The 21,354-nt window shown below is 32.9% G+C and overlaps 3 protein-coding genes across 4 annotated transcripts in view; 1 reads left to right on the top strand and 2 right to left on the bottom strand.

Annotated features, from left to right (window-relative positions):
• Positions 1 to 254: 254 nt before the first annotated feature.
• LOC132746001 (tafazzin-like) lies at positions 255 to 3,496 on the bottom strand. The gene is made up of 6 exons (XM_060735035.1): positions 3,343 to 3,496; positions 2,747 to 2,872; positions 2,362 to 2,616; positions 1,805 to 1,920; positions 1,104 to 1,181; positions 255 to 617 (listed from the first exon to the last, which is right to left on the bottom strand). Exons 1-6 carry the CDS (start codon positions 3,449 to 3,451, stop codon positions 519 to 521), a joined length of 783 nt encoding a protein of 260 aa, XP_060591018.1. The 5' UTR covers positions 3,452 to 3,496; the 3' UTR covers positions 255 to 518.
• Positions 3,497 to 5,311: 1,815 nt separating this feature from the next.
• On the bottom strand, positions 5,312 to 12,278 carry LOC132746013 (tafazzin-like). 2 transcript variants are annotated; one of them, XM_060735060.1, is made up of 7 exons: positions 11,968 to 12,278; positions 10,259 to 10,402; positions 9,745 to 9,870; positions 9,345 to 9,599; positions 8,756 to 8,871; positions 6,949 to 7,026; positions 5,312 to 6,728 (listed from the first exon to the last, which is right to left on the bottom strand). In XM_060735060.1, exons 2-7 carry the CDS (start codon positions 10,365 to 10,367, stop codon positions 6,627 to 6,629), a joined length of 786 nt encoding a protein of 261 aa, XP_060591043.1. In that variant the 5' UTR covers positions 10,368 to 10,402; positions 11,968 to 12,278; the 3' UTR covers positions 5,312 to 6,626. The 2 variants fall into 2 exon arrangements, with proteins under 2 accessions (XP_060591043.1, XP_060591042.1); XM_060735059.1 differs by having other exon boundaries at positions 10,259 to 10,405.
• A 2,164-nt stretch (positions 12,279 to 14,442) lies between these two features.
• The window catches only part of LOC132746014 (uncharacterized), a 43,006-nt gene continuing 36,094 nt past the window's right edge, over positions 14,443 to 21,354 (top strand). Inside the window, exons 1-7 of the mRNA XM_060735062.1 lie at positions 14,443 to 14,525; positions 16,604 to 16,702; positions 16,948 to 17,051; positions 17,451 to 17,582; positions 19,747 to 19,881; positions 20,240 to 20,301; positions 20,712 to 20,773. Coding sequence (XP_060591045.1) covers positions 14,450 to 14,525; positions 16,604 to 16,702; positions 16,948 to 17,051; positions 17,451 to 17,582; positions 19,747 to 19,881; positions 20,240 to 20,301; positions 20,712 to 20,773 — 670 coding nt within the window. The 5' untranslated portion in view covers positions 14,443 to 14,449. The remainder of the gene's footprint in view (positions 14,526 to 16,603; positions 16,703 to 16,947; positions 17,052 to 17,450; positions 17,583 to 19,746; positions 19,882 to 20,239; positions 20,302 to 20,711; positions 20,774 to 21,354) is intronic.

The raw sequence follows: 21,354 nt of genomic DNA on the forward strand, positions 1-21,354 counted from the left end.
GTTTCTCGTGTCTGTGCGACCACATCTTTATTGTTGGATGGTTTCTCGTGTCTAAGCGACCACATCTTTATTGTTGGATGATTTCTCGTGTCTAAGCGACCACATCTTTATTGTTGGATGATTTCTCGTGTCTGTGCGACCACACCTTTGTTGTCGGATCGTTTCACGTGTCTATGTAGTCACATTTGTATTTTTGGATGTTTCACATGTCACATCTGTGATATTGCAAGATGACCTTTGAAATGAGACATTTCGACTCATTTTGTATATATGCATGATAATCAGGTGTCTTTGGTAACAGTTCTTCATATTGCATTATGTTCACGTACTTTGGCTACAACTATATAACGTTAAAGTGTGTCTCTGGATAAAACGTGTTCACATGTCTACATTGAACAAAGTTCACAAATAACCCTATTTTATTACATTTTTATGTAAATCAACAATTTTCACGTCAGTAGCGTCCATGTACTTGTGTAATTTATTTGTATATTGTTAAAATGTATTATTTATAATTTTCACATGTCTACAGTTTCATTATGTTTCTTTTCTGTTTCTATCTTTAGAGATTCAAAAACATCCTGAATTTTATCTGTAATATATTTCCTGATTTCCTCCTGTAATAAGAAAAGAAAACGTTAGGTATTACTATAACTCTAGTTCAGGTCAGCTGAATACACCCATTTCTAAATATCATAATAAATATAACTTCCCATTCTAAAAAAATATGTTAAAATCTAAATGGTAATAATTGATTGAATGTATCAAATCTGTTGATAAAAAAAAACAACAAAAAAATGTTTTGCACTGATGAAGGCATCTAGCTGAAACGTTTGCAATTTATACTTTTATAATTACTGAAAACTCGTGTTTGTGTGGTTTATTTGTTATTTTAATCTTTTGATTATTAATTCATATTTTATATGCTTCTAACCTACCTCAAATTAAAAAAAAAATAATAATAAAAAAACCACTATGGAACTATGGGACATAGTATAGTCTACAAAGAATTAATGAAATATTAACGGGGGGGGGGGGGGGGGGGATTGTAATGTCCTAAAAAGACACGATTTGTTTAGCTATTGGAATGATTTTCCCCTTACATCTGTCTTTTTCTGTTCCCTTAAGCGCTTCAGATCTTCTTCAAAATCAATGGGTTCTCCAATGACCACAGTGACTTTCTGAAAATATGATGTGAATGATACATGCATTATCATTAATGAGCCGCGTCATGGCAAAACCAACATAGTGGGTTTGCGACCAGCATGGATCCAGACCAGCCTGCGCATCCGCGCAGTCTGATCAGGATCCATGCTGTTCGCTTTCAAACCCTATTACAAGTAGAGAAACTGATAGCGAACAGCATGGATCCTGATCAGACTGCGCGGAGATGCAGGCTGGTCTGGATCCATGCTGGTCGCAAACCCACTATATGTTGGTTTTGTCATGACGCGGCTCAAATTTTTATCTATTTCAAGAGTTACCTTAAATTTATTGAATGTTAATTCATTTTTTTTAGATTCGACAAAATCACATCTAGTATGTGGTTGTGTTAATTATTGTAATATAGAGCTATTCCTGACAATTCTTCACAGTTTTAACTATAAAACAGGATTCTTTACATGGAAATAGCTCTTTTGAATTTGCTCGTGCAATAGGACATGTAGAAAATATATTATTACTTCTTCGAAATATTTCCCTTTCATGACCATTGATTGAATGCAGCCATATGCAAACTTGTCTTAAAAAAGCAATACTGAAGAAATTAGATAAACATGTGTAATAAAAAGAAACTGAAACTTACTTTTCCCATCCTGGGGTAGTAAGGTATGCGAGTTGGAAAGACATTGTCCATACCCACATGCCAGTATGGTAACACGATAGGGGTCATCTCGCTATCTGCAATGAGTCGCCCCACCCCTGTAATATAAATACATAAATTAAATAATTGGCATTTTTCAAAAGCCAGGACACAACTGTTCATTTTAATACATGACAGATATGGATATAAATAATGATAATTTATTTGATTATTATACATTTTAAAACAGCAATTATTCATATTTCACGACCTGCGTATAGCGTCGTGTACCGGGGCCTGGCTCAATGATAGGGCCAAATATGGTGGCTACATAGAACGGTCTATTTGGACAATGCATGACGATACGATATAGGTAGAAATAATCTGGGAGAATTTTAAGTGGTCGATGCAGACAAATATCGCTCAATACAAGTGGTTGCCTGGGCAAGTTGGGTTGTGTATCAGTTTATGAAGTTTCTGATCATTTACTTACTCGGGGTTTTTGCAGTTGTAGTAAAATTCGTCTATAAAAATATGGCCAGAAGAGAAAAAATACATACCCCATTTAAGTCTCATAAATTCTTTGGTCGTATTAACCAAACCCTCGGGGTATATATGAACCCAGTCGCCATCATTCAGTCTATCTACACAGAAATCCATACAATACTGGTACACACCGTCTCCACGCACCACGGGGACCACGCGACCTAGCTGGAAGAATAGTGTAGAAGATTTGGTACGTGTGCAAACGTCCTTGGCCCCAGGTAACCATCTTATTGACGTTCTTTTCATGAGTTGTTTCCATGGTAACATATCTAAAATATAAGTACTATTATAAAATAATTATGAACAGAACGTTTGCGGCCAACATATAGTTACATATGCAGAAAAGTGATTTGTTCATATATCATAGTCATGATTTCACAAAATTACAGATATACTTACACGAAACAAGAAAGTCATCTATCATACTGTAATGGTTGCTAATAGTAACTAATGGTTTATTTTGTGGTCGCTTAGCAACGAAACTCTTGAACGCTTCTTTCCCATAAACTTTTGGTTTATTTAAACCTGCAATAACAACAATACAATGTTTTCTTGACAACACACAATCCCGTATCATGTAAAATTAGGGAGAAAAACACTCCCAAGTAAATTAACTTCACATGTTAAAGTCTCAAAATTGAGAAATAAGAGATCCGAATTCACTACCTACAGTACTGTGTCCGAGATGGCGCAATATATTCATAAACTTTGTTTAAAACTGCAATTCAAAATACAATGTTACTTGCCAACAATCGTATCAATGTCAATTAAAGAAAATACATTAAATTTATAAGCATTATTTAAATGCCTTTTAACAATTGTGTAGTTTTCTTTGATTTTCAACGCATTTTATATCTTAACAATATTCACAATATATATTCAACACGTCTGTAAATATCGCAATATGATTTTCTACCCTATTTATAACGGACTCCGCAAAGATCTGTTATAAATATAGAATGGTTTTAAGTTTACCATGATAACACATGACTTACTAAATATAAATTTACTGCAAGCTGACACAAACAGTAGGACAGCAGAACTCGAAAGTCTCCATATTCTTGGTTCTTTCTGTGGAGTGGGTGTCAACCATGTATTAGGCATGGTCCTGTAAACAGTGCCAGACCCCAGCAAACTCAACTGTGACGAAGTTTTTAAAGGGAATTGGATGAATGAAGCAGGCTGTAAAGCAAAACATATTTATTGATTCAACCTAACTTGATACGTTAAAAATAAAACGCAAAATCTTGAGTCTTCATTCATACAAAACAGCTTAAATTGGAAGTAGCAAGACAGAAAAGGAATTTTTTTACATAGATCAAATGAAGCAATCAAAATGGAAAACTTTTCAAAGGATATTAAGAAATATACTAAAAATTAAATTGAAGATCGGTGTTTTTTGTGCGATTCTAAGCCAGATTAGAGTGGAAAGCGTTGTAACGCATTTTTATCATTTTGGACACTAAAAATGAATTTTCTGGAAAAACTGTTTGAGGGAATGATCTGAAAAAAATGCACACAAGTTATTTGTGCAGATATTATTCATCAAATGGTACATAAATCTTGGAAAAATATTTCTATTCCAGTCATGTCAAAAAACCTCAGTAGAGTCTTACATTATTTAAATGAATACATTGTACTTAAACGACGTAATATAACAATTAAAACAAAACAGTTTTTAAAATACATACCCTTACTCTGTAATGATCAATATTTGTCTATGTTTTTGTAATTTAATCCTTTTTTATACTGAAAAAGTAATTTAATTTTATGATATATTTTTTTAATCAACAATTCAACAATGACTGTTGTAATAAAGCGCAACTGGACATTGATTTACCTTCAAGGCAAACAGCGTCGCGTTCTACTTCCGTTTCCTGTTATGCGCATAATAATGCATTATTCGCATGATTCATGTTACATGTACATAGCGGCACGTGCACGTTTTGAGGATAGGTATATGAAAAACATATTAATGTACATTTGTATTAAATCAATCGATATTTTCTCTCTTTTTTCTTCTTTTTAAATACTGTTTCAAATATTTGAACCTAATGCTTTTAGAATTTTTTGGTTTATTTTTGTTTCTTTTAAGAATTGACATGGGCATGATCTCATATACGAGTACATATGAAAGAAAAAAGTTGGAATGATGGCAATTATGATTTCACACTAATTTCAGTACTAACTCTCATTAAAAAATATTGTGATGAAAATATTATCATACTGTTGAAGTTTATGACTTATGTGGTTAATTAACTGACACGATTTACCGTATTTCTCTCTTAATCAGCAAAACCAGTAAAAAGGCCCAAAGGGGGCTCTCAATTACAAATAAATTTTTGAACACAAGTTTAACAACTTAAAATATAGATTTAATAGACTTTCAAAACAATGGGAAATGTCCCCAGCGGCTTCTTTTTTAAATTTCAGACCAACACAGATCGTATAAAAAGTAAGGAAGGGAAGGGATAGCCCGGATATAAACCTGTTCGCTGTCAGTGGCACTGTTATCTTAAGCCAGTTTTTGCTAATATTTTACCCTCAATATGCCATCTTTGATAGATTTTTTTAAGGCCAGGGTGTCTGGGGGTGCTTCAGCCCGTTAAGCCCCCCCCCCCCGGTAGATCCTGCACTCCGTTATCGGGTCTTATTATTGAAAGATAGTAGGCAGTAGATAGTAGGGGTTCAATGTGACATTTTTTAAACTTTTTTTTTATTTCATATAGTCATATTATATTGACGTTGTGTTTTATCCTGCAATTAAATATAAAATGTGTCCAAGTTGTGTTTTACCAAGTAATTAAAAGTTTCTGTTTCTGTACTCTTAACATTTCTGATGTGGTCACTTCCAAAAATTCGTAATTGATGCGGGTTTGTGGTCGCACGGTCGTTACTGAAACGTCGTAGAGTGCAACAGACACCATGAACTTTACTCACTGAATACTACTTTAACCAAGCCAATGTGTTTTAAATAATTTATTGTATTAGTTTTTGTTTTTTTTAAATATTTGGTGCAAGATCTTGTAAAATATAGAACACAGTGATACAGATTATCATATACATTTTGACACATTAATTTGAAAGTTGTATGTACAGCTATCAATCATTTCTTGCTATAAACATTTAAAAATATTCCACACAATGAAATTATAATTTGATATCAACTATAATTCTCAAAGATTATTGTTTGACAAGACATGTATAATGTGAACAGTACTCAATATAAAAGCAATTAGTGTATGATAAGTTTGATAACTGATAAAATATCAAAATGACAATAATATAATTCATTACGAATTTAAATACATGTATAGACAGTTTTTGGCAAAGAATTTTAAGAAACGACAGTAAGGGTATTGGAACACAGTATCTATATAAAGATAAAAATGATTTATGTTTATAGTATATTCCGCCATCGATAGCTTTATACTATTTAAAATATATCTCTAAATAATTCAAACAAATTTCGTTACATTTCTTATCCTTGTTTGATCAATCATTAACATTTAATATCACAATATCTTTGGCAGTAATCATGAACATATATAGCCATTCAGTATAAGTTGCACATACATCATACATCTGTTGCTGCTTAGTTTTTATATGTATATCTCTGTATTTTACATGTCAACATACTTATATACTTATTTCGTTATTACTGTCGGATTCTAAAGTTCAAATCAAATATTGTTCACATGCTTTTGGTCACAGTTGTATAAATGCATATATTCACATGCATTTGGTGACAGTTTTAATATAATATGGAGTTTACATGCCTTTCATATCAGTCTAAGTTTTTATTTGACATAATGTTCACATGCCTTTGGTCACAGTTGTAAAAATGGATATATTCACATGTCTTTGGTCACAGTTTAAATATAGAATGGTGTTTGCATGACTTTGGTCTCACTTTTGATCTTACATTATGCCCACAAATGCCTTTGGCCACGGTTTCAATATTACATATGCCTTTGGTCACAGTTGTATAATTGCTCATCCACATGTCTTTGGTCACAGTTTAAACACTATGTTTATGTGTCTTTTGTTAACAGTTTTGTTATTACACAATGTTTATATACCTTTTATCACATTTGCATAATTTTATGCATTCCTACTTGCACTGGTACTAATGCATGATATATACATTACAAATATCAATTCTTTAATCATATTTCTTTTTTGCCTTATGTCCAAATGTATTGTAAGACCAGTAAATAATTGAATTATTATATTAATTGTCCAGCAATGTCCATGCTGGTAGTGGCTTTTAATGCTGTCATCGCGTGTCTGAAGATTCATTGTGCTTCTTTTCCGTTTCTTCCTTGAGAGATTTAAAAACATCCTGAATTTTATCTGTAATGTATTTCCTGATTTCTTCCTGTAAAAGAAAATAATTCAGATATAGTACCAATCTAACTTCAAGTCATAATAAGATATCCGAGTGTTATATAATAACTTATAATCATTATTTATAAATTCACACTCACATACCATGCTTGTAAAACAACATTCAAAAGACGCATTTAGCCACTGAGGATCAATCGAATTATATTTGAAAGACCCTGATTTAGCAAACTGAATGATAATGCTTTACTTACATCTGTCTTTTTCTGCTCTCTTAGCTGTTTCAGATCTTCTTCAAAATGAATTGGTTCGCCTATAACCACTGTGACTTTCTGAAAATTTGATGTCAATCAAGGATAATTTTTTATTATCGGCAATCAATTTATTGTTTAAAAAAAGCTTAACTGATGTATTTTGACCAGACATTGTAATCTAAAGCTTCATTGATGTCAATTCCTAAAAAAAATATACATTTATCTTTTATTTAATATTCAAGACGAGACGCATTTTATTTTCATTAACATACTCAATATTAGGAATGTTGACATGCAAAAATGTAGCTTCACAATTAAAAAGATATTTATTAAATAAGCAATAATATTGACATACTTATTGAAAGTTGCATACATTGCTTTGTGCTGAATTTGTTTTGATGATATGCCAATAGCAAGAGAAAAATAAACAAGCAATTATCATAGTATTGCAAGCAATCCATAAGTCCCCTACCGGTTAGAACCCTAGCAACTTTCTGATGGGCCATTGGCCAGTCAATTTTACCAGTGAATGAATGACCTGAATGAACTTAAATCTTTTGAGTTCTAAGTTTGTCTACATCACAGTAATGTGTTAAGTTTCCCTGCCTAGTAAGGAAATTATGTTTATACAACCTTGTCATATTATTACCATGTGGGATTTTAAAGTAAATCCTATAATGAATGAAGAAGTTGGAGTGAAAAATACCAATTTCTCGAAAAAAATCTAAGTTCAAGGGGGACATAATTCTGGAAATAGTCTTGCTAGATTATTTAACCTTCTCAAAAATGTTGAGTGATAATAAGAAACATATATATGAAGTTTGAAGTAGATATATTAGGAAATAAAGAAGTTATTTAAAAAAGACAACATTTTTTTCATAAAAATTCTAAGTTCAAGGGAGGTAATACTGATAATTTTTGTGCTAGAGTTGTAAACCTTGTCACATATGATGTGGTTGATGACCAGAAACTTATATTTAAAGTTTGAAGTAAACACCTTAAGAAATAAAGAACTTATAGTGAAAAAGCTGAAAAATTTAAATCAGAAATCTTGAAATTCAGGCTATTTGTTGCCATTGCAACCAGAATTTTCAACATAGGAAGAAAACAAAAGACGTGCATAATCTCCATACTGCCATCTATCCATATATCAAGTTTCATAAAAATATTTTCAGTACTTTTTGCGTTATCGCGGGATCCAGTTTATGTGTTCAATTTGCCATATTTTCAGGCTATTTGTTGCCATAGCAACCAGAATTTTCCACATAGGAAGAAAAAAAAAGACGTGCATAATCTCCATACTGCCATCTATCCATATATCAAGTTTCATAAAAATATTTTCAGTACTTTTTGCGTTATCGCGGGATCCAGTTTATGTGTTCAATTTGCCATATTTTCAGGCTATTTGTTGCCATAGCAACCAGAATTTTCAACATAGGAAGAAAAAAAAAAGACGTGCATAATCTCCATACTGCCATCTATCCATATATCAAGTTTCATTAAAATATTTTCAGTACATTTTGCGTTATCGCGGGATCCAGTTTTGTGGACGGACGGACTGACGGACTGACAGACAGACAGACAGACGGACGGACGGACAGACAGACAGACAGACAGACGGACAGACGGACGGAGGGTAAACCTAAAGTCCCCTCCGGTTAAACCGGTAGGGGACTAAAACATTCAGTGTAAGTGTGGCGAAATCCGAATCAACAGCAATGAGGAACGAATTATTTTAGGTTAACGGCCGTAACTATCCCTGTAAGTACAAAAAAACAAAATGAAAGAAAATGACCATGAAACTTACATGCCCTACACGAGGAATATATGGTGATCTCATTGGAAGTACGTTGTCCATACCCATGTGCCAGTATGGTAAGACGATAGGAGTTACCTGGCTTTCTGCAATGAGTCGCCCCACTCCTGTAGGTTGAATAAAAATATGATGGAGCATAAATTATTTTATTTCACACCATATTAAATGTAACCATTGAACTTCAATCATTTTCAAAATGTGATCTCACAATATAAAACATTATTGCATCCAATCTTATCAGCTTATCCTCGTTTTCACTTTGCCGGTTCAATTTATCATCGGAAACCACGCCGAACCATAACATTTATAACATCAACCATTGGTATCCGACGATGGTCCACTTAATTTATAGCATTCAGTTACAACATATAGGGTGGTCGAGTGCATTATTACACGATATATGAACGATATATGAACGGCATAAATATATGCATGGCCCTGCAATATCGTTTCTAGTGAGTCTAAAAAGCGCCATGGGTATGTAATAAAATTCTCGATAAAATTTAAGATATGAACGAAAGAATAAAATATGTAAGAAATTTTATAGAACAGAACATGGTCAGAAAATGATCAAACTTACCCCATTTAAGTCTCATTAATTCTTTGGTCGTATTAACTAAACCCTCGGGGTATATATGAACCCAGTCGCCATCATTTAGTCTATCTACACAGAAATCCATACAATACTGGTACACACCGTCTCCACGCACCACGGGGACCACGCGACCTAGCTGGAAGAACAACGACGTTGGTTTGGTGCGACAACAAATGTCCTTGGCCCCAGGTAACCATCTTAACGACGTTCTTTTCAGCAGTTGTTTCCATGGTAACGTATCTACGATATAAGAACGGATTGCAGACGTGAAGGAACTGTAAATCGCTTATTTAGTGTACTACATTAAAACTGACATTTAAATAAGAATTGTTTTTGTTATTATTCATAAACTATGCTGTATAATCAAAGTGAAAACAAAACTTACATGAAACGAGAAAATCATCTACAGTACTGGTATGGTTGCTCACGGTTATCATTGGTTTATTTTGTGGTCGCTTAGCAACACATCTTTTAAACGCTTCTTTCCCATAAAATGTTGGTTTGTTCATTCCTGCAACAAAAAGTAAAATATATGTGTAACATTTTGTTAATGACTTGTATCAGGAGATCATCACATTATAATACAACTATTTTATTTCAACAAGTTACAATAAGTTTGACAAGAATGGTGTATATTATTTCAACGAGTTTTGATAAGTTTGAATGGTGTATAGAACAATCTAAATGTCCTTTTCTTTCATTATTTGAAAAGTTTTTCATATTCAAAGCAAACAAATCTTTTATTTGACAAAAAGGTTGGTCCTATTTCTTGTGTTCATTCGGCTAAGACGCGAACGCGAATCACTCTAAATATTACTCCGCAGCCCAACAAACCTCATTCCACTATAAATTATCTGTTCTGTGGCACATGTATATATATATATATATATTGCACTTACTCAACACTATTTTACCGGCAACTGATACAAGTACCACTATGGCCGTGCTCGAAGCCCTCCATATCCGAGGTTCTCTCGGTGGTATTGGCGTCAACCATACATCAGACATGGTCGTGTGGACAACTTCAGGTCCCGTCCTCTAAACTGCTAAAACATGACAACGTAAGTCAATGTATGGTAAAAATTTAAACAGTGAAACACTGGACGTTTGTTTGGAAGGTGTGTCATGTACCAGTCCCAGTTGCAAAACCTTATCAGTCAGTCAAGCCCGTTCGAAAAAATATGATCATTTATTTTGGCAGTAAGACCTTATCCCGGCCCATAATGCATTTAACCTTTTCCCTCATATAGACGTGTTTTGACGGCTTTTTCAGGCCTCAAATAGTGAAAAAAAAATGCCCTATTTAGGCCCCAAACAATGTTTTTCGTTTGAGAAATGTTGTTAAAAAAGTGACCACTTTTTCGGCGCCGCCCCCATCAAAATGGTACATCACGGGGTTGCCAGAAGGGGGATGTGTCCCCATCTGTTTGGGGGTTTGAAAGGGGGCGGCAGCCCCCTTTTTCGCTCAGAAAATTTTGGACATGTGACAGGCAGGTCGATCTTGGGTAACTAGTAACCGACGGTGAAAAGCCCTTTACTCTATCTCAATTCATTGAGAAGTTGCAGCACTTTGAAATCAGTTTTGATAGAAAAAGCAATGCAAAATAGTGATTTTTGGCAATTTTGATACGTCCCCCCGTTGCCATGGTAACAGATAATTTACGATTACAGAGACTATGGTCTAGTCAACATTTGTGCCAAGTTTCATCAGTATTGAAGCACTTTTTATAGTTTCATAGCAGTTTGAACATGTAATAGGAGGCTTTTCAATGAAAACGGCCATTTTTCACAATATATACTCCTGGGGTAAAAGGTTAATAAAAACAAAAAAATGTCAAAAAACAACATTTTTTACCAAAATTAGGTGTAAGGGCACGTGTTAACACGGAAAAACTAGTTTTTGGGTATTCCAAAAGTTTTCATTATTTTTTGTTAATAAAAAAAATGTCAAAAAAGAACGATTTTTCACCAAAATTAGGTGTACGGGCACGTGTTAACATGGAAAAACTAGTTATTGGGTAATTCCAAAAGTTTTCATCATTTTTTGTTAATAAACAATCTCATTTGCATCATTTGAAATAGAAAACATCACATTAATCGAGATACATACATATTTAGTAAAATTTAATGAATTACTGAATGATCATATTTTGGCAGATTATAACCTTGAAGGACATGCATGAATGATGGCCTGAAAAGGCTGAGGGACCCTCATTAAGCCTAAAATACATGTATACATTGAGTATACAGAACATGACTTGATCCATGTTCAGCAATACTATATACATGTATGTATTGAAATTTTCAACAAATCAATCTCTAAATCAGCAATTCTTGAACACTTATAACTACTCTTTAAAAGTATAAAGCTAGCGGTCATATTCCATTCTTTTTAGGGTTCAAGAATGGATTAATTCAGATCTATTTAAACACTGGGGACACTGCCACATCATTCAAAGTAATTCTAAACTAATCAATCTCATATATTATATGACGTACTACATGCATGTACTTTTATATACATTACACTGTTAGAATGTACATATATCAGATACATGTACGTGTGGTACATGTACATGCCATCGTCGAATACGAGACTGCAACTTACCACTTTTGCTGACTAAATTTGTCTTTTCAATCTTTCCATTTTCGTTTCATATCTCAGGTCCATCATGAACACGAACCATGTTTTCCTTTAGAAACTGATAAGTCCTTTAGGAGACAATTCGTGGTACGATTATTTTCTTTTTGAAGTTGCTTTATGTTGTTGTTACACAAAATATTAATGTATTCTCCACAATATTAAATCATAGGCAAATTCAAATTGTTTATCTTTTTTTCATTGAACATAATCCATCATCAACTACATACATGTACGTATCCGAATAACGTGCATATCCGATACAACTTTACTTTAACCTTGCACTATCATTTGAGGCCTTGTCGTGGAATTAAAAAATACAAAAAATATATATTTAAACAACATAAGGTATTGATAAAAGCATTTCTAGTTGTAAGTTTTGACATTGCATGTCTAGAATATTTTATAGCTAAAAATCATCAGGGTCTTACAAATAGTTTTGATCAATTTGAAAGACCCTGGATACATGTACAAATTTTCATTTTGCTGCACATTCTTAAATTAATATATATGTTTGTGTTCCAATTAATATGTTGTGCGAATTTGGTTCAGTGCATGCAGTTTCGGATTGCCGGGTCCACGCGATTGTGCAAAACAGCGGTGAATATTTTGTTAGCATTTAGCGGACATTATAGGTGATATTTTAGGTGAAGTGAGGGTGGCCCTGCTTTTATTCCTGAGGATTGGAGTAAGTTAAAAATTATTTTCTGGTGCAAAGGATGTGTATAAATTTACATATAGAGGAAAGGCAATGTTTACTGGATACTGTAAAAGTTGAAATTTAACATAAATATGTAGGGGAGACTGGGTACTCTGGGACATGGGGCACTGCGGGACAATGGGATTTTTTGATAGCTTTTGTTCTTTGATTTAAACCTGATTTATGCAGATGTTTGATCTTGTCAAGCTTTTTTCCCTTCAAAAGTTTCATAGCAGCAAATCGAGTAAAAATCAGTCTGGCGAGTACAATGCACTTTTACCTTCCAAAGTGAAATTCTAAAAAAAATCCTATATAGCTTTCAAATTCTTCTACATTGAATACTTATTTGTATCATATTAGTAAATGATAATGTGCTAAACATTGCCTTTATTTTCTGATTTGAAATAAATCTTGGTTTGGTTGTCTTTTAAAATTATTGTCACATAAAAATGGTGGGGTGGTTGGGGTACTCTGGGACAACACTCTTTTGGATTAGACTTTCATGTGTATCAAACTCAAGTTGATCTTTGATCTTTTATGACCTTGACCGTTAGATTATTGCACTTTCACTGATTTTTGCCATAATTGATTGTAACTTGGTAATTAATAAATGAATTATCTTAATGTTTGGCAAAAACAAAAATTTGGACAAGAACTTCTGAAAGGATAAACTGACCTTGACCTTTGAATGACCTCGACTGTCATGGCCATATTATTGAATTTTGATTGTCATATTTTGTCATTATGGAAAAATTTGATGCACATGTGGACAAAACAACACATGTGGTCAAAGAAACATATGGAATAATTTAGATATGTTCTTGACCTTGAAATGACAATGAACGTCAAATGAATGAATTTAGATTATATTTTCCAAACTTTGTCATTCATTAATATGGCAATGATTCATGCTTGGACAAAACAAGTGTGACTATACGCACCTATCAAAATTAAAATAAAAATAGAGAAATTTCAATAGAATTCCTACAGAAAGCCCAAAACAGCAAAATTGAAAATGTTGCAAGCTCAGTTTGATTTCAAGCCTGTTAATAAACAGTAATGGAAAGTGCAATTAGCCGCCCCCTCCCCCGCCCCCCATCGGCTTAAGCAGAATTCCACATTTAACGTGCACTGGAACATCTAGATTTTTGAAACAACCGCAGATTTTCAATTCCAGTAATATTTTTGTTTCAATGAAATTATACATGTTGTCCTACGTACCCAAGCATGTCCCACTGTACCATATATGGTGTCCCAGAGTGCCCCTAGCTCGGGGTACTCTGGGACATTTCAATGACCATGTTCTCATGCATATCTCCAAGTCAACTTAATTATTTTAAGTTCAATTAGTTATCTGCTACATCCAGTACATATTGTCCTTTTCATCCACGAAAGAGAGCATTAATTCTTAAGATATGTTAAGTAGGAGATTGAAATTTATGATTTTTGTCCCAGAGTGTCCCAGTCTCCCCTAATTAAAAACCCCAACTTTGCATACATGGCTTGCAGGATTTATTAAACTACGTGCAATTTAAGCCCGATTAAGGCTTTTATTTGCAATACAAGTGGTATTAAACAATTAAATTTTCTTTACTTAAAATTACAGAAAAAAAAACATTGAAATATTAAAGATATAGCGATGACACTATCGTGCCACGTACATTGTTCAATATTAAATTTTAGTCTGTTAAAAATTAAATTACGGGCCTCGTATTAACAGCCCTTGAATACTCTTCATTTATATACAACATGGCGGCTGTACGAGTCTTTTCTCGTTTGCATTTTTATTTTCATTTCTTATTCTGTTACATATGCGTGGCAACAGGTAAGAATTGTTTTATTAATAAGTCGGTTTTCTAAGGAAAATACAAGCTGTTGAATAGATTCATTTTGTGTTTCTCAATTCCAATTTAGTCGATGTTATGAATGATATGCAAAGATTTAGACATTTCGACCTCAGAACGTTTCGACCCAATTTTTTTTTATTACTTGACTGAAGTAAATCCTATCTAACTTTGTAAGTTATGTCTCATTTTTCCCATAAAGATGTTTCTTTTAAAGAAGAATGCTATTCTAGTGAACGATAAAACTGAAATAATGTGTATTTATACAGATGAAAAACAAAAAACAACACACTAAAAATTAGCTGAACAAGCCAGTTATTAGCCAATCCCCATACCACCATGAATAGTGGTGACTTTTATTTCAAAGACTTTATACTCTATCTCCCAACAAACTGAAAGTATTGAACTTTGTAAAGCTATCATGTCATATAATATGTTTCTATAATAATGTTTACATTCATAAAAATATCTATCACTTTAAGATTCCACAAGTTATAGTGCCGTCAAACCATTTGAGGGGATGTAAACTTGTTGATCTTTATGTTCTTCTATTATCCTCTTTTAAACAACACTTTTTTTTAACTTTCTGGCATTTTGATGTGAAGACATTTTTTTTTTGCAACAACATATATTGCATTTACATAAAAGGATTATATATTTATAAAAGCATGGAACTAAATATAGATGATCATTGAGAAGAAACTGTGACATCACACAGTTAAATTCAGTATCGGCAGAATTGTGTTCACGCAAGTTATCATGTCACGGGATTTTCAGAGATTTGATGCATCCTGTGTAAAAGTAGCCAGAATACCTACATATTTAATTCCCTGAGGTACATCCATAAAAAAAGACGAAGCCTTTTCTACTTATATAAGAAGCAATAGTTATTTTTTTCTAAAACATACAATTCACACTTTTCCACACAAATATTTCTCCGATGAAAATCCATGTCGGCAATGTAAACATTAATTCATGGATATCGCCGGAGTTTAACAAAAGGGCCAAAAATCAGAGACTTTCAGGAAAACCCGATTATCACTGAAGCTTGCAAAGGATTGTGGGTCTGAATCTGACGTCATTTCTCGGAGCTTCCTATCTGTTGTATATCTGTGATAAAAGTAACAGTTTAACTAACTATTAAAAATATCACTTCATATAAGTAATAAATTAAATAAATTACATTAAGGACTGAAATGAGATACGACTTTGGATGAAATTATGAAAAACCACAGTTCAGATTATGACTACAAGTCAGAGACTTAATAACTAAGCACAAAATATTGTTTAGAATTACTGACATGATATATAAAGTCTATCTAGTTTAACATAGATGTTAAGATATTATATGGGGGGATAAAAAGTACCAGCATTTGTACAGGTATAGTATACACACACAAAAAATAAATAATAAAATTTTAATACAATGGTTTTGTTAGGAGTGATCTATGGTTACAAGGTTAGCCCATTAAGCTGGTGTGCTTATTTCCAATTGGGTCATATGACCCAAAAAGATATCCATCATTGTGAGTTACAGTGTCATTTGTTATTCTGGCAGATGGAAGATAAAATCTTTGTTATCCCTGCATTGTTAAAGGTTTGAGTCAGGGGCTGGGGCCAGATAACAGCTGACTGGCGCATTACTGATCCCAACATTAAACTAAAGTTAACTCTTGACAAACTGGAACATTAACATTCTAATTGTGACTTCAACAGAAATTGTTTATTGTGAGTGGTTTTCTTTTCGGTAATTAAGATTTCAAATGGTGTTTTCACTAAACCATTGTAAAAGTGTTTTTTTTTACAGAAATTTTTAAAACCTCTTTGAGAGACTATCATTTGATATGAATCAACACTATTAGTACCAGATACAATTTATATCCGTGCAAGCAAACTTCAGATTTGATATCTGGATTATCTAAGTAACTTATTTAGAAAAGATCAAATAAAATTCGTTCCATAATTTATGGTATGTTGAGTCTGTATATATGTAGCTATTTCTAATTAGTATGTAGCTATTTCTAATAAACTCTGGTGTAAAAACTTATTTTCTTTTCAGCATACCATGCATTGTTGCCAGAATTTCCAACACATGTATTCCAGAGACACATCAAAATGTCCAGACATCAGCCTTTCTGTGTTGTCTTCAGGAATGCTAGTAAGTTTTGTTTGTAATTTGCTAAATATTGTAATAAACTACATATAATTTCAGCAAGCTTATCAGTCAGAATTTATCAAAGAAAGATATTTTATCAAATACTTTGATTTATCAGTCAATTTGTATCACAATGGGGTTTTTTGTTGGTAAATCATTATGAAATTTCTTATTTTTCTTTCGCATCATAACCTAAGGTAGAAAAATGCCTGAATTTAATTATTAATGAATAAATTGATATATTACAGGTGAAGGTTCAAAGCTGGAGAAAGTGGCATATAATCTCTGGTATATCAAACCTGTGGAGGAAAATTTTACTACTTGGCAGTTTGGAGCCTTTAGTCCAGATACTGTAATACTTTTTTGTATTTTTTTTTCAAGTGATATTCATAAAAAAATATTCCCAATTTGATTCATATACAATAATGGTTTGCCACCACTTTGATGAAAAATTCATGTCTTGGCTAATATTTCAAAGTCCTTCCATCTAAATACTTTTTAGTATCATTCTAATAAACCATATTGAACATAGCTTTCCATTTAAGTAGGCAATTTTGTAATTCACTCCAAAATAAGTATTAGAAATGTCATCAACTTCTTCAGAGATACCATGAGGTTTGATGTTGTTCGAATTTTATCCATCAACTTACAGAAATAACTTTTATGTTATGATAAATCTTACACATTGTGACAGTATATTTATTAAAAAGGATCTGTAGCATACTTAAAATATGTTTATATTTGTTTATAGGCTAAAATGCCTCCAAACAATGTAGAGCCTAAGAGGTTACCAGCAATGAGATGTTACCTGGGAGAATCGTCAAGCTATCAATACAGTGGTAAAGTTAAAAAACCAGAACTGAAAAACTGGCTCACAAAACTGGTATGTTAACCTGTCGGCATGCATATTTGATTTAATTAAGAATCTAGGATCACAGATAAGATCACATTAACCATTAGAATGCAGGAGCCAAAATGAACAGCCCGCACCACCAGTATAGAACCCGAGGCAAGCCTGCATGAAATACAGTCCGACCTGGCTATATAATGTTTTCAAATTTTCTGCTTGATAATCCAAAAATAGATTGTTTAAAATGGTAGTAAGTTCATTCAAGAAACTCAGCAGAGTATGGGTAAAATGAATTAAATGTGTGTTATAGATTTTAGTGAAAACACATCAGTTAAAGAATATTTGAATATAGAAAAATAATCATGCAAAACAAGATTTTGATTTTTACATTTGCGCAATATGAAATGATACTGCATTGATAAATATTAAAAAAAAAACACCTGTCAAAGTCTTAATTTTCCATTTCACAGTAAGATCTATATATAGACAGGTTTATTTGATTGTTATTTTTATGAATTCTAGGAGTGCAAAAATTGATAAGTATTTTTTTTTACGTTATATAGAGTAGATCATATATTATTCAATAAACCGAAGAAATAACTCTTAAAACATGTCTTTCTGTCAGTATTTCTATCCCATTGTCTCTATCTTTACATATAGTTTCTTCTCTGTATGGTTTTAGATTTTTAGCTCGACTATTCGAAGAATATGAGAGCTATTGTAGTCGCCCTGGCGTCGGCGTCCGCGTCGGCGTCTGCGTTGGTTCAAGTTTTTTGTAAAGTCAAATATCTCATTTATTACTTGAGATATTCAATTGAAACTTACGATACTTATTTATAGTAACAAGGTACATCAGATTGACAAGTTGGATAACTCTGCCTACAATAATGACAGAATTATGCCCCTTTTTAACTTAGAAATTTTGGTTAAAGTTTTTTGTAAAGTCAAATATCTCACTTATTGCTTGAGATATTCAATTGAAACTTACAATACTTATTTATAGTAACAAGGTACATCAGATTGACAAGTTTCATAACTCTGCCTACAATAATGACAGAATTATGCCCCTTTTTAACTTAGAAATTTTGGTTAAAGTTTTTTGTAAAGTCAAATATCTCACTTATTGCTTGAGATATTCAATTGAAATTTACAATACTTATTTATAATAACGAGGTACATCATATTGACAAGTTGGATAACTCTGCTTACAATATTGACAGAATAATGCCCCTTTGGAACTTAGAAATTTTGGTTAAAGTTTTTTTGTAAAGTCAAATATCTCAATTACTGTTTGAGATATTCAATTGAAATTTAAAATACTTTTTTATAGTAACAATGTACATCAGTTTGCAAAATTGCATAACTCTGCCTGCAATATTTGCAGAATTATTTGCCCCTTTGAAACTTAGAAATTTTGGTTAAAGGTTAAAGGTTGAAGGTCTTCAAAGATATTTACTTATGCACTTCGGGTCATAATTGGAGGGTCATAATTGTATGTCACTGACCAAGTTCCATAACTCTATCTTGCATTAAGGCTGATTCATATCCCCTTTTCTACTTAGTCTCTTGGTTAATGTTTACATGCAAGTTTTACATTTCTCAATAACTATTAAAGATATTTATTTAAAACTTCACATATGCATTAAGGGTCATAATTGTAGGTCACTAACAAAGATCCATAATTCTATCTTGCATTTAGGCTGCTTTTTCTCCACTTTTTCAACTTAGAAATTCATGGTAAAGTTTTGCTTGTAAGCTGTTATCTCAATAACTACTGAAGGGTTTGTGCCTTTTTTGGGACAATTTTATGCATTCATAATAATAAAGCAGTGATTTGCTTGATAAAACATCTTAATAACAAGCCTTTGTACCTTTTCTGTCAAATTTATGTATTCATAGTTAATTAGTATTATTATACTCAATAAAACACCCTTGTGACATTACCTTCCGAATAATCAAGCCAATACTGTATAATAAGACTCTCTCTTAGGCCTATAACATGAATTTATAAAAAAAAATTAGCCCTTTTGTGAACTTAAAAAATTTAACATTACCAATGCTCTTTTACTATCAAGCACTTAGAATAGTCGAGCGTGCTGTCATACAGACAGCTCTTGTTATTATACCCATGTATAAAATACTGCAATTAAATCAGATACATATTTGAAAAAGGTAATATACTGTTGTTTCATTACAGTCAGCATTATACAGGGAACAGAGTGAGGAGGTCACAGAGAAACGTTTAAGAAAAGCCCAGAGAAAGTATGATATAGTGTTGTTGGCTTTCCCGGATGGTCCAAGACATCATGAGGTAGAGGACATGATATATGGGGTATGTAGCTCAACTGTTCGATGTCAAGCCTAATTTACATATTATTAGATAGAATAATATAGTAATTTATAGTCAAACCTGTGATCAAAGGTCATCAAAAGGAGGAACCAAACATGGCCTGTATAGATAAGTGGGCTTTATTTGGGGGTTACTTTGTACTTTTAAATCAATAAAGGATTTTTGAAGAGCGGCCTTTTTTTCCGGGAGATCTTTAATCAGAGGTGTCTTTAACACAGGTTTGACTGTACTTGATTTGTTATAAGAGGTATTGTTTTCATGAGCAGGACGATTGAAGTTTATGTTCATCTTAAAACTGACTAGAAAAGTGTTTATAATTATTTCACTTGTTATTTGGTAGTTGGCAGAGGAACTGGAATCATGTAAAGCAATGGCAGTGCATTTGAACTCTGCTCAGGTTGGGTAAGTACCATTGATACGAAATCTGTGATTAGAGAGATAAAATTTTCAAGATTCTTCGGAAAAACATGCACAGTCATTAAATACTAGCAAAAATACTTGCCAATAGCAGGTATAATTGATTGTTTATTTCTGTTAGTGTTACCAGACCCTATTATACTGGGTCAATTAAAGTGACAATTATACCAATCTAAGTATATGCTTTCTTCACATCTCACTGAATACACTCGCGTTACTTCAGACAGAAAGTGAGCAATATCGAAACCTTCGACCTATGCGCGGGATTGCAATCTTAGTATAAATGGTGACTGTACAGGATAAAATCAGTTTGCTATCAGCAGGCAAAAAGTTAAAAAAAAACATTCATTTTTTTCAGTTATAAATTTCACTTTTCATTGTTTTGTATTTTACAGGTTGCTTAGACAAAGGTTTAGTGTAAACAAGTACCCATCTGTTGTTGTCATACATAATAAAGGTAAACAAAATTTTACATTATCCAGGATTTTTATTCAACTTTTTTTCTATATTCAATGAATTTGGTCCAAAATTAGTTAGGTGGAGTACAAAGCTTTGATTTTTAGCTCACCTGAGCATGCTCAGGGTGAGCTTTTAGGATAGATGATTGTCCGTCGTCCGTCCACATTTAGTTGTTAACACTCAAGCGGTTGCATTTTTGCCTCAATCATCATCAAACTTGGTCAGGTTGCTTATCTAGTTGATAGCTAGGATGAGTTCGAGCATGGGTCATCTCGGATGAAAAACTAGGTCACAAGAGCTAAAAATAGAAAAACCTTGTTAACACTCTACCGGTCACATTTTTGCCTCAATCATCATCAAAGTTGGTCAGGATGCTTGTCTAGGTGATAGCTTGGATGAGTTCGAACATGGGTCATCTCGGATGTAAAACTAGGTCACCAGAGCTAAAAATAGAAAAACCTTATTAACACTCTAGCGGTCACATTTTTGCCTCAATCATCATCAAACTTAGTCAGAATGCTTGTCAAGGTGATAGCTCGGATGAGTTCGAACATTGGTCATCTCGGATGAAAAACTAGG

This window comes from Ruditapes philippinarum, unplaced genomic scaffold (assembly GCF_026571515.1).
Source record: "Ruditapes philippinarum isolate M1 unplaced genomic scaffold, ASM2657151v2 ctg2125_1_1_1_1, whole genome shotgun sequence".
NCBI lineage: Eukaryota > Metazoa > Mollusca > Bivalvia > Venerida > Veneridae > Ruditapes > Ruditapes philippinarum.